Source organism: Idiotropiscis lumnitzeri, chromosome 14 (genome assembly GCF_059441095.1).
Source record: "Idiotropiscis lumnitzeri isolate Australia: NSW breed Sydney's pygmy pipehorse chromosome 14, RoL_Ilum_1.0, whole genome shotgun sequence".
NCBI lineage: Eukaryota > Metazoa > Chordata > Actinopteri > Syngnathiformes > Syngnathidae > Idiotropiscis > Idiotropiscis lumnitzeri.
The window spans coordinates 10,561,338-10,574,655 of record NC_142404.1 but is presented as its reverse complement, the minus strand read 5'-3'; the positions used below and the strand labels follow the sequence as shown (position 1 = coordinate 10,574,655).

Sequence of the window (13,318 nt, the reverse complement as noted above, 5' to 3'; positions counted from 1 at the left end):
ATGCTTGTTTTAAGATAAAAAAAAAACATTTGTGGAGGGCGAGTTCAACAGTTTTTCAGTGTTTGAGTTTTCCTGATATTTTGGGTGTGGCTAATACGTCACCGGTGTGGCTTTGGAGTGCCTCGTTGTTGACTGTGAGTGCATGCAGGGCACACAGAGAAGGGAGGCGGGAAAAAGCATTATTGCTGCAGCGTGGAAGAGCCCTGCAACGACCCGGTGGGATATCTTCCAGCTACCGGAGGCTTTGAGTGGACATATTTTTAGTAGCATCCATTTTTGCAGGTTATAGAAGTGGTGTTCGATTGACATTTGAGTGGGGTGTGGTTTCCGCACATTCAGCAGAAACGCCTGCATTCTTCCAGAGCGGAGAAAAAAGGCTTATTTTATTTGATTTTTTTTCACCATTTTGAAGCCTCCTGCCATCATCATCAAATTTAGTTTTTAACAACACTACCGTGGTCTCAATTTTCAAAGACATTTATTTACACAATACAGGAACTTAAATGACAGCCATCTTGAGGATCAGTGAATCAAGAGAATGTCTTGAAATAAAGCCACTGATGATAGTGAAACATGTCAAGTGGGATGGGTGAAAAGCACGTGATGATACAACTGGCCCAAAGATTTTACCTGATCATGCTGAAGTTTACAAAGTAAGAGGATGTTCAGAAAGTCTAATGTCATTAGGAAGGAAAGTGTTTGTACTATTTGAGGAGTGTTGGAACTTTGTGTTGATGCCCGTAATTAGCCTGTTTTAGAGATGTTGAGTGCTGAGAAGTTCTATCCCTCTGACACAATGGGATCATCGATGTATTGTCGTCATTAGAATAGAAATGAGTCTCCAATTCATCAGGAGGTTTGAGGGTTCTTCATCATCCCTCTTTTTCGCTTCCCAGTGGTGTGGCGTGGCAAGTTTAGTGCGTTCGGGATGAGGTGGCTTTGTCGAGGGGCAGCCAGCCAAAGTAAGATGTTGCGCCGGGGATCAAGTCATGTCTAAGGCTTCAGTCTTGACATGCTCGGGGGTGGGGGGGGGCGGTCTCGGCCACGGATTAACCCCAGCCTGTGCTAATGCTAATGCTAAAGGTTGAGCAGGCTGCCTTTAAGACTCACTAAGTCTTCTGGAGTGCAGCTAGAGACGGCCTGCTGCTTTCCAAAATCCTTCCCCACCCCTCGCCACGCGCCCCCACCCCAGGGCATGTTATCGCCTTCTCTCTTTTACATCTCTCTCATCTTCTCCATCTTCCTAATGCGAAAGCCACTTCATTGCGCGGCACTCTACCATTTTAAATCGACAAACTGGTCAAAACTACCTCAGTGGAAACTCAAAGGCACTTAAGCCAATAAGATTGACCAAAATTTACAGGAAAAAGGATGCCTTGAATACACAGTGGGACATCAAACTGAAAGAATTAACTGTTTGTCGCACTGGCTTTTTGTGACGCTTTTTCCTGAAGGAATTACAACGACAAAAGAAGAGAATCTATTGGAAGTAAACACACTTATTTGAAGCAGAAAAGACTCCTGAGGCGTCAGAGTTCTTTTGAAGATGATCGACAGAGGCCAAATGCTAGTCACTGAATTGCCTACTGATAAGCGATATTTTGTGCTATTACCGGATTGCCGGTGTTGGGCTTGTCGCATTTTTCCAAAGACGACCATTTCTCTCATTATGCTTCAGAACTTCCTGCATTTGATATTGCTGGTCCGCCCAAAATGTCCACTTCCTTTGTTGCCTTGTTCATTTTCCCCGCCATTGTGAGTGAGTTTTCTTCTCTACTCTGACTTTTTCTTGTTTTTGGTGACTTCCTGTGGTCGCGTTTGAGCGCTGCGCAGGCCTAGCACGTGAATTACAGCACTTTTCCGCATTAGTGAGAATTTAGATAAAGCTCTCCCCATAAATTTTGGCCTATAAAATGAAGTGACATCCGAATCAGAGCAGCAATTTTGCCAGCCTAAACAGCATATTTGAGTATGCCTCCCTAGTTTGTTAAAAAGAAATCAGTTTTGTGGTCTTTGTCAGGCTGTCAAGTTCAACATCAAAGTACGTCTACTGCCTTTGAAACGTAATCAGATGGAGCGCTTAGCGCGGCTAGTGCTAGCTAGAGCGCTTGCTGGCCGTCGCTAAACGTTGGCAACTGGCACCGTACAAATGCATTGTCAGCTTAATTAAGTCATTTTTTAGCACCCTTAAATGGCGATTGAAGGTTATTTCAGGACATCGTAGTGTTGTGGAAGTCAGCAAGAGTTTGCGATGGCAAATTGCTCCAAACAGAATTCATTTAGTTACTTATTTGTTTCAGCCCTAATCCTAAATATTACAAAATATTCAAATTAATTAGTAAATCAATACATCTTTTTGAAACAATAACAATTTAAAATTCCAATTGATTTAGTTGATGAATCGGAACACGCATGAATCAGACAGCAAAATGCAATAAAAAAAAAAAATCCATCTGGCTTCTACTTGTTTCGATTACATTTCAGGTCAAATTTGCCATTTTTTCTGCATTGTAGAAATTACTGAGGACAGATTTGGAATGTGGTTTTCTCTGTGGATTCCGCGTTTCCATCTATGTGTAAGACGCACGCACCACACACCAGCTACACTTGCGATACGATCAAATCAGCCAGCGGCGACTTCGCGCAAGCAAGATGAACGTTAAAAATGTTATCTCTGTTTATCGGTAAACCCTTCCATCCCTTTATACCGTGCAATTTTTTTTTCCCCAAGCATCTCCAGGTACAAGTACTGCTCATTCCACTACCGAGTGCCATTCGTCCTCGCAAAGGTTTATGTATTCATTTTGTTGCACAGAAACACAAAGAAAAAATGAAAAGTGACTGTGCGGTGTGTTCCTTCAATGCATCGCTGACATCAACTGAGCAAGAACCTCATAACAGATTTAAAGTTGGCTTTGAACTTTACTTGGACAAGCTGCCATAGATTTCATAGGTTTCTGCGGTTTCCAGGGCAACCTGGGTGAACATCACGGCATGGCCAAGATAACTTTAATAGGACCACAGGGATTTGATCTTCCACTGAGAAAGCACGGCAACGATTAAGATAGATTTAATTAAAAGTGTGATTGTTGCTCTGCGAATTGTATTAAAATGTGTCATAGGGCCGAAATGGAGATCTAATGATATGGTCCGCATTCCATTTGTGCCTCCTGCGGTACAACGGCTCCACTGCCTCAGCAACTTTTTCCTGGGAACGTACTGTCATTACAGTGTACACAGACACGCACAAATCCACACATTGCAGCATCTAATTGGCTCATTCAACCCTCATTTCAACCCTGTCCCATGTGTGCCCAATTTGTCTTCTGTAATGGCAGCTAAAATCTTGCCTTCCCCCCACAACCCCTCCCCCTCCTACGTATTTTTTGTGTTTTTCTCACAAAGGCTCCAGCTCGATTTTGATATGGAAGCAGGATAGCAAATTGAACTCCCAAACCCCAAAAGCAACACTACACAACACTTGTTTTTGAGGCTGCACAACAGTAACAGTCAGTCTGGGAGCGGATGAGGATAACTATCACTCGTAAAAAAAAAAATTCGGACTAACTTCAAAGAAGCAGCAAAACTGGTAGGGGGCAAGTGTTCGTAAATTGACGATGCAGCCTGAGTCTTAAAATGAGGATGTAGCCCATCCTCGTGTTAAGAGAACTCGTTGCCAATCCCTGTCTCTGCACCATGTGGAGTCTTTTAATTCGTGATAGGCTTATCTCCTATTTTCCCCTTCGTCAAAACACTTTTGACCAGCCATCACCTTCCCTTTCCTGGCTGTTACTATGATGTATGTGTCTCCTGATCAAGTTCTGTCTAATCACCTGACAGCAGCTTCATGAATATTCCAGAAGCCTCACCTGTGCTCATGAATATGGATTGCACCTAAAGTACTCTTCCAGAGGTGCCGGTAGGTCTCCCGTGAACATCTCGGCTCTTATTTAGATATACCTGCTTAATATGTACTTAATGACCGCTGAGCTGCACAACGTTCCAGTGCGCTGTGGAAGCAATAGGAGGAGTAGGTGAACATTTAATTTTGCTTTGCACCGGATGAGAGGAAAGCGGAGTAGTTAGTAACACTTCTGCGGCAGACAGATATCTTCCTCAAATAAATCTGCCATGTAGACGAGATGCGAAAAATGAACGACGAGGGTGTCATCAAAGTACCAGCTTGGCCTACCTCACTTTGGTTCTCAAATAAATAAATACGTAAATAAATTATATATATATATAATATATATATTTTTTTTTTTTTAATTTGAGGAGTCTGAGGGCAGCAAGTATAATACTGAATTTGGAGCAAAGCCTCAGCAACAGAAAAATCTGACATTAGCGTGTATTTATTTTTGTCATTTGGCACAATATCCTCGAATGTTACAGTGACTCGGTTATGACGAATGGTGACCAGCAATCGTTTACGTCACCGGTATGTTTTCTCCCTGGCACGCTTGGAACCCCAACTGATCACATTCTAGAAATAGTACACGACATATATGAAAATAAGGCGGTGGCGAGAAGCAACGGTGCAGCCAAAAAAAGTTCACCCGATGCTTGAGTAGGTTTTGAAGGTGGTCGGTGTGAATGTGATTGGCTGGCGTCCAATCCTGGGTGTACCTTTCCTCATGTTCATTTTGAACTGGGATAAGCTCCAACTAACGTGCGACGGGGGCGTTTTTGCGAATCGGATTGCATTTTTACCCTCCCACCCCAATAAAGCAAAAACGATTTAAACAAAAACAAGCAAAACATTTTATGAATTACAATAAACAATATCAGATTTGATATGCATTGATTTGGTCCCATTGTTCAGGCTTAATAAAACAAAATAAAGGCAAATGAACAATGCGTTAATTTGAAATACACTTTCTCTACTTCAATTACAATTGTTAATTTACTAAAAGATTTGATTTACAGTCTTTTAAGCATTCACAAAATGATAAATACAGAATACGTGTACGTATACCACATGGAGTAAGAACATGGTCGGATGTTGGCTTACTCCGTTGCAGTCCCTTAGCTCATGATGCCATCATATAAATATTCCACATTTTCCACTTAGCTGCAGTGGTCTGTTTTTTCTGGCTCGTGTCAATCTCTCTTCAAAATACATTTCCTTCCAGCATTGGCCATGAGTCAAAGCAGGAGCGCCTCATTCTCCGCCGCCGTTGCCACGAGCCCAATCTCAGGCGATTACAATGAAGTGCAAAAGTGGGAAAGATTTTGTTTTCGGTGTGTGTGCGTGTAATCCCGCTAACTAAACAACAAACCAACCTCGATGAGAACACAAGCCCCCTGGCGTAGGTAATAAAACAGGTGAGCGCAAGAACTGGCACTTGAAGTTTGAATGCCGACTTAAAGCAGAACAGAGGAAATGTTGACAATCCCATTTTGATGACATCCCCTGGAGGCTCATTAAGGGAACGGCGCCGATGCGAACTCCCCTCTCTGTTGTGGGAAGGCATGTAGACGACGAGCCTGCCTTGTTACTTTGTGATTGAACTGGCTCCCTACTCTCTACGCCTCAACCCCCCCAAACACACACACACACACACTATGTAGCGGTGGTTATCAATGGCACATTCACTACTACTTACCGTACTTGGATCATATGGATCGCTTTGGTGTGTTTTCTCGTGCAACAGTAGGAGCAATGCAGAAGAAAGGCAGAAACGTGCCGCTCTCTGTGGGAATGGACACGTGTGAGGACGTGACTAGTGGCTGCTGTGTGAAGTCGCTGCTCACTTAATGTCGCATTTCACTACCAGACTATTCTGCGGGGAGACGTGAAGGTTGTTTTTGCAATAGAAGAGGGCCGCATTTTTGCTTTATTGCGCCTCTCGCTCAGCCGACTTGTTTGTGGCTCCTCTGTCCCGACTCTGCTTGAGCGGATGCTTAATTATAACAACTTGTAATAGCCGGCCATGCTTCTTAATAGGGCTTGAATAATTAGCATATTTTGTCTTTGAAAAGACATTTCTGTAAACACTAATGCATCGCTCATAGGTTTTCTCCTTTTTCCTCTTGGCCACCGATTCAAACATGAAATGAGAATTTTTTTTTTTTTTTCCCCCCCTCGTGTGCCAACCCAATCTTGCATGGCTCCTTTTGAAGGTTCAGAGGTAATTCTCCTTGCGAAAGAAATGATTGCCAGAATTCTTCAGCGTTCTTGCAGGCATTTTTTTGTGGAGATGAGGCTTCCTATGGCAATGATGACTTATGTAGGATCTCTTCCTTGTCCTTAATTAGGACTTCTACTCACGTGCCATGTTAATCGCCATGGATATTTATATTTGTCAGCTGGAGTCTAAATGACAAATATTTATGTCAAGCACGCTTTTCATCAAGTCGGCATGGAAAGCTTGCCTGTGAAATTTAGATTAGTATACAACTGTGATGACCAACAGATCCCTGTAGATGGTGGCATTTCATCGGTTTGAATTCATCAGCCTAACTTTTGTGTAAAAGGGGTTAAAGTTTTATATTTCATTTAGCCATCAAAAGCCCATTCTCAATATTGTTTCTCTGTTTTCTAGTCCGAGGTGTCACAAAAGTAAAAAGATATATATTAGTGTCAAAGTTACTGTTTTGCTTGACGTTGCGTTTCACAAAGTTATTTTCTCTGCTTTTTTTTTTTCAAAAATCTGTTTTCGGTGAAACTGCTGCTTATAACCAAAGTACAAAAAGAGCAAATGTGTGTTTTTTCCTCATGAAAGAAGATGCTTGTGTTGTCACAAAATACAATAATTCTGTAGGACTTGAAAGGTCAGTCCAAATGCACAAAATCAGATGGCAATATAGGAAACTGCGGGAAATAAAATGTCTGTCAGTGAATAACTTCAGATAAAACACCATCTTCTGTGATGTGTGATGTTTAGAAAACAAGAACTTCATCTCTGCAACATGTAAAAACAACAAAGCGCTCACAAAAAGTGACAAGACGCACTGAATGGTGATGATGAAATCGGACTGCTTTGAATATGACTCATTTCAAAGATTCTTTTTTTTTTTTTCTTCTTTTCTCCAATTCTTGTTTACTTGTTTAGCCAGGTCCTTTAAGAATAAGTGTCACAAACGACGACATCAAGTAAAAACTCTTTATTCTTAAAAGCTCGCTGAACTGATGTCTCAGATCCAATTGTAACACTGTCAGTGAGGTATTGATTCCCGAATGTTTTCTTATTGCGGTTGTAATTTGTATTGCGGTGCAGAACCGCATTGCATCACACTGAGCAGTGCAAAGCTAAATCAGGTAACAACAATCTTAGTGCAGGTATTAAGCGCTGCAACAGTAGTAATTAGACTTATTAAATTCATTATCTCAGCTGTGATGATTGGCTAATTGCATCGACAAGACCTACACAGACGACAGGACGTTATTATCTTTGCATTAATGTGAGATAAATGTATACGAGGGTGCTCAAGTAGGTATACATTTGTAAGAGTTATAGAGAGTAGGTGTACTTCATTATTTCATATTAGTCGTTTTTGGGTTTTTTTAAACAACCAAAGTGGCTAATAAAACAATACAGACAAACAAATGTTTTGACCAAAAAGCGCTGAAATGTTTGTGTAATCTGTAAATTGTTCGTGTACTTGATGGAAGTATATCCTTTTCTTACATGTGCGTGCGTGCGTGTGTCTTCCAGTACGGTTTGATTAGTCTCCTCCTATGATTGAATTACCTCCCATGGCGAACTGAAAAAACAATTAAAAAAGAAGAAAAAGTAACAAAAGTCTGAGGTTAAAGTAGCCTCACATGCATTGTTTGATCATTACGTTTTTTTTTTTTAAGCGGGAAGAGACATGAATTGAGATTTATTCATTGACTTTAAGTTATAGGAAAGCTACCCAGGTAGGAAGAAGTCGGGGAGTTGTTTTGTGCCCCCTAGTGGAAAGAAATTGCACTACAAGCTAAGCACACACAGACACACACACACACCATTGATCAATATGTCTACTCAGAAGCTCGATAATATTGGCCAATCATTTGGAGCGTGCTTTAACAAGTATTTAACTTTAATACCCTATTGATGGCCACGCACAGCACAATGTTGACTATTTCGGGTGCTTTATATTAATTTTCTACACAAGGTAGACACAGTATTAGGGACATCTGCGTATTCTAATTGGATCCATTGCGAGAGTCGATGCTCTGTACTGATGGACACACTCTGCCAGAAGTATTTAATGTGAACAATATCCATCGTATTGTACCTGCAGCTCATGACCAATCACGACACTAACATCGTCTCCTCCCTCGCTGTGAATGTCGGACATTTCGACAGACAGCCTGGCCTCCCTTCTTGTCTCAGGATGCCTGCGTCCCTACCCTGCTACAACACTTTTACACTCGTGTGTCTTTTGTCACACCTTTTTGTTCCACCTCAATTTCAGCAGCCCAGGTAACTTTGAGATGTCTTGCGTGTCCTCCACCTCATATCGTCGGTTAGTCGCCTCTCCCCCGCGCAGAAAGCCCGGCGACAGGCTGTTCTGAATGTCTAATAACTTGCAGCAAAGGAGTTTATGCAGTTCAGCGTTGTTTGTTTGTGGCCAGGATAAAAGATTAACATGACTTTTCAGACCGTGGAGGCGTAAGAAGCTGTTAAATGTTGGTACTGTTGCAAGATGTTATTTTGACGTTCCTCAATTTGTCTTTGTACAGTTCATGGTGACTGTGACTCGTGTCACAAAAGATGTGCTTTATCTCAAACCCAAACTATCTAGTTCTCCCTTCATTGCAGATCAGACAATGAAACAGTACATCTACAAAAAAAACATAATTCTGCGGCGTTTGCTTCATTCAGTGTAAGAGAATAGGCAAAAGTTGTCAGGCCAACTCACCATGACAATGCACCTGCTCAACACGCCCTGAGCGTCCGGCAGTCCTTGGCCAAGAAGAAAATCGCAATGTGCTGAAATGTTTCTGACACGTCGTATGCCAACCCACGGCTCGACCATCCCAAGTAAAAATTCACATTTTTGTGCCTTAAACAAATTCATTTTTTCCCCCTACAGATAGCAAGCTACAAGTGCAAAAGAAGAACCAGTCTCTGGTCAACCTGGAGGACAGTCGAGTCCGGATCAATTGCTCCATCACCTCACAGACCAGCCCAGACTCTCACCACGCCGTGCTGTGGTACGTGAGACGCGCCGCCTCGGGCTTGGAGGCCGACGAGCTCCTGCTGCGGATCGAGCGATCGGGGGCCCTGGAATACGGCACGTACGCCGACGAGGAGAGGCTGCGGCGGCGCGTGCAGGCCGAGAGGCTTTCCCCTCGCCAATACGCGCTAACCCTGAACAGGGCAGAAAGCGGCGACTCGGGGACGTACTACTGCCTCGTGGAGGAATGGCTGAGTGACCCAGATGGAGCGTGGTACCGCCTCTCGCGGGACTCGTCCGGGTTCACGGAGGTTCTGGTGAGACAGCCAGGTCAGTGTCTTTAACACTCTACTCTTCTTACTCTCAATGCAAGGTGGAACTAGCTGTCATGTGGACCACAAATGCTGGCCTTTTTTTAGCCTTGTTAGATTATTTTGCATTCTATGCAATATATTTGATCACTTTTCTGAAAACGAATTAGTTTCCAAGCATGTTCGGCCCCCAAAAAGGCAATTATTTTGTCTCAAGAAAAGTAATAAACTGAACGATTGTAATAACACTGTTGTGCCTGCGTTGGTGAATCGCTGCAGTGAATAATATGACAGCAATATGCAGTGAAGAACACTCTTACAAACTGCAACAATACTAAACATTGTGAAAAATGAATACTGCTTTGAAACGTTCAATGAAAATGGAGCATAGTGGTAACTCAGGTGTGCCTAATGAAGTGTCCCGTAAGCGCATGCTGGGAAAATCTACATGAAATCGACTTTAACTTCATGTCGTCTACACATTGTACTTATATATTTAGTTTTAATGATGTGTTGCTTCATTGTGTGAGATAAAAATTGTCTTTAAGAAGTGCTATAGAATGAGAGTAAAAGGACCGTGTCACCATAGCAATCCCTCCCGGCCGACCCTTGTTGCCCTCGTGCCTTTCAATCCAATTTGGACCTCCTTGCCATGCACAATATAAAAAAACCCTCATCTCATTTCCTGTCCTTGCTTGGGCGCTAATAGCCGCCAGCCACTAGCTCTGATAACAAGCAGCTCAATATCCTGACAGCAGTCAAAGCCGCGAAAGAGATCAGCTGGCACCAAATGGTTTGAAGCCACGACAGCTGTCAGGCACCACACGGAAGCTTTCTCATCAGGTCACTTCTTCCCAAGAAGCATCCAAAAGCACTCAAAGGCATCATGTATTCATGTGTTGCCAACCTTAAAGTAAGATGACGTGCCGCAGGACAAGGCTGGCGGATTTAAAAACAAAAAAAACAAAAAAAAACACGACTGCAACCTTTATTTTTTTGCTTATTACCAACAAAAACCTCTAAATAACCTCTGTTTCCTCCAAATAAATACGTTGTTGAAATAACCCACTTTCTTGTCTGAATATATTCCAAAGATATTTATTTGGCCTCTTAGAACTTTTATTTCTCAGTGTCCTGTTTATAACTTGTAGCGCAAACATCAATACAGCATTAGTTCAAGAAAATGTAGACAGCGAGGAAAAAAACAAAAAAAAAGTGATTTATGTGAAGTCAACACTGCTACAACTAATTGGGCTCCAGCAGCTCCACAGATTCAATCCTATTGGAATACATTACAGTATATGCAAACTAATATTTGGTGTATATGTTTGCTTTCATTATGGGGATGTAAATTTGTCCGTCAATCAATATGTGTTTGCACGGGTTCATTCATAAGTAAACATTTCATCATAAATGCTCCGCATGTAAACGCATGTAGACGGCCATATATACGTTCAGAATGCAAAACCAGAGATGTTTAATGAGAAATTAACATCACATTGAGTATCAAGTATCATAAATGATATTGATTCATCTAAGCAGCTTTGATCTTGTGGTATTATCATGACTATTTTTTTCAACTAATGAATAGATTTAATCAAATATATCGCATATACTTGATTCATCATCGGAGGGAGAATGTCTCTGATCGATTTCAACATTTTCCCTGCAGGACATAATGGACGTGATAAATTTGCATAGCCTGAGCTGCAGCTACTTTGCAAAAAGTTCCTTTTTCCTGTTCTATGGTGACGCTCTTGTGTGGTCTTGCATGATATACTTTGTTTGGAAATAAGTCGGTTTGCAAATTCTGCGACTATGCAATTATTGATTTCACTAATGTCTTTTTGTAGCGTGTTCCTAGTCTTGACTTTTTGGGTTGTGTGTGTGTGGTTATAAAAAATAAATAAAATAACATAGAAAAGGCCCAGCGACACGCTTGGACACCTTCATTTGCATCAGTGATTATCTGGCGCAATTATTTATTTATTATTACAAGGCTCATTTAAAAAACTAGCGTGCTGTTAGCTAGCTCGCTATGCCTACACCTGGAAAATGTTATTTCTCTGGATGCAACAATTTACAGAACAGCTTGGTGTCGTTATTTAAATTCCCAAGCGAGGACTTGATGAGCCTGCCGCTGTCCGAGAGGAACCGCCGACGTCTGTTAGCTTGCGAGCTAGCTGTGGCTAGCGCCTCTCATCGTAGCGGAAATGTTTTTGCCAATTTGCAGCCTCATTTTAGGTACTTTGACATTTTGTTTTTAAATCATTCACGTTTGGCAGAGTTGGTAACACTGTTCTCTGTTGTGTGTTGAATTTTGAATATATTTTCTTCTCTTTAAAGGCTCTTTAACCGAGCACTCTGTGCTGGTTATCGGAGGCTAAATCTGGTTGCACTCTTGTCTAAAGCTAATTGGTGCAAAAACTGTTTGAGCCTTTGGCTTTGACACATTAGTCCTTCTCTGTAGTAGCTTGCCAATCACAAATCTAGCTGCCTAAATATCAAATCCAAACTATTTGTATAAGAACAATTAAAAAGTACATTTTCCATAATGTATGCCTTCTTTCAAGCTAATGCAGGCAAACTGATGTGCCAAATGCAGCAACTGAGCAATATTGTAAAAGACCAAAAGTTGAGAACTGATCATGTGTATCATTACAGAGGCCCGACTACAGGTAGAAGAGACTGAGTCAAATGTGACTGTGCCAGAGTCCGGCTCCATCCGCCTGGGCTGCAGCATCCCTTCGCAGTCATCCAGAGACTCACGCTTCTCCGTGTCCTGGTACGTGGAGCGCCCCGAGAACGAGGACGGCGAGCTGCTGCCGACAGAAGAAGAGCGAGAGTGCGTGTTCTCCATCGGGCACGATGCCATCTTTGGGAACGGCAATTGCAGCCCCAGGGAGGAGGCGGGGCCTAACTCCCGCCTGCAGTTCGAGAGGAGCGCCTCGGACCAGTACAGCCTGACCATTCAGGGAGCCCAGCCGACCGACAGGGGGCGCTACTACTGCCATGTGGAGGAGTGGCTGCTCAACCCTCGCAACGCTTGGTACCGCCTGGCCACCAACAATTCTGGCTTCATTACGGTCAATGTGCTGCAACAAGGTGCGTTCTTTCCGTCTTTGTGTGTGTACTGTACATTTTAATTCTGTATTGTAGATCAACGATGGTAAGTCGGGTTCTTTGACTTGTTTGATAGATTGGGTACAGGGGGCGGCATTGCTCAGTTATAGTAGTCATATCCCAACAACTTAATGACCAGAATTACACTATTATATATATAAAAAAAAAAGTGATGCCAACGTAAATTGGCATTCAATTCTGACACTGTTTGTTGAGGAATGGCCTTCTAGATCAACATCCGACTTCACTTAACTCTGTGGAATAATGAGAATCAAAATCAGAATAACGTTATTGTACCACAGTGTGCAACAAAATCAAACAGGCACAACCTGTCCAAGACAAACGGGGTGAGGGATACAGAACGGGAGTACGTAGGGTCGCCTTTTAGAGCGCCCCATTTTTGCAGATGAAAGGAAAACATAAGAGAGGTGCAGGGTTCAACATACTGACTGAACTATTTTAAAAGGAGCCACCACATCTCATTCTGCAGGTGCACCAAAATAGAGGAAGGAAAATGTTTTGGGATGGGGAACCAACAAAGTCATTGAAATAGAAATCATTACGCTTTGGTCAGATCAGATAGAAGAAACCGAATCATTCCCAATACTAGTGTCTCATTCCAATCTTAGCTGAGGTCTAATGCAAATATTATTTGTCACAGATTCACAGGTTGAAAATCCCTGTCTAAGAAAATTGTAAAAAAAAAGCACTATTCTCCCTATCACAGTGGACACCGGCTCAAACACTCATTGAGAGTGAATTGATGAGTTGGT

General features: G+C 42.3%; 1 protein-coding gene across 2 annotated transcripts in view; it reads left to right on the top strand.

Moving 5' to 3' along the window:
• Positions 1–13,318, top strand: part of igsf3 (immunoglobulin superfamily, member 3) — an 89,639-nt gene that overhangs the window by 71,274 nt on the left and 5,047 nt on the right. For both annotated transcript variants that reach the window (XM_088314878.1, XM_088314877.1), the window contains exons 7-8: positions 9,028–9,441; positions 12,087–12,527. In XM_088314878.1, coding sequence (XP_088171004.1) covers positions 9,028–9,441; positions 12,087–12,527 — 855 coding nt within the window. The remainder of the gene's footprint in view (positions 1–9,027; positions 9,442–12,086; positions 12,528–13,318) is intronic.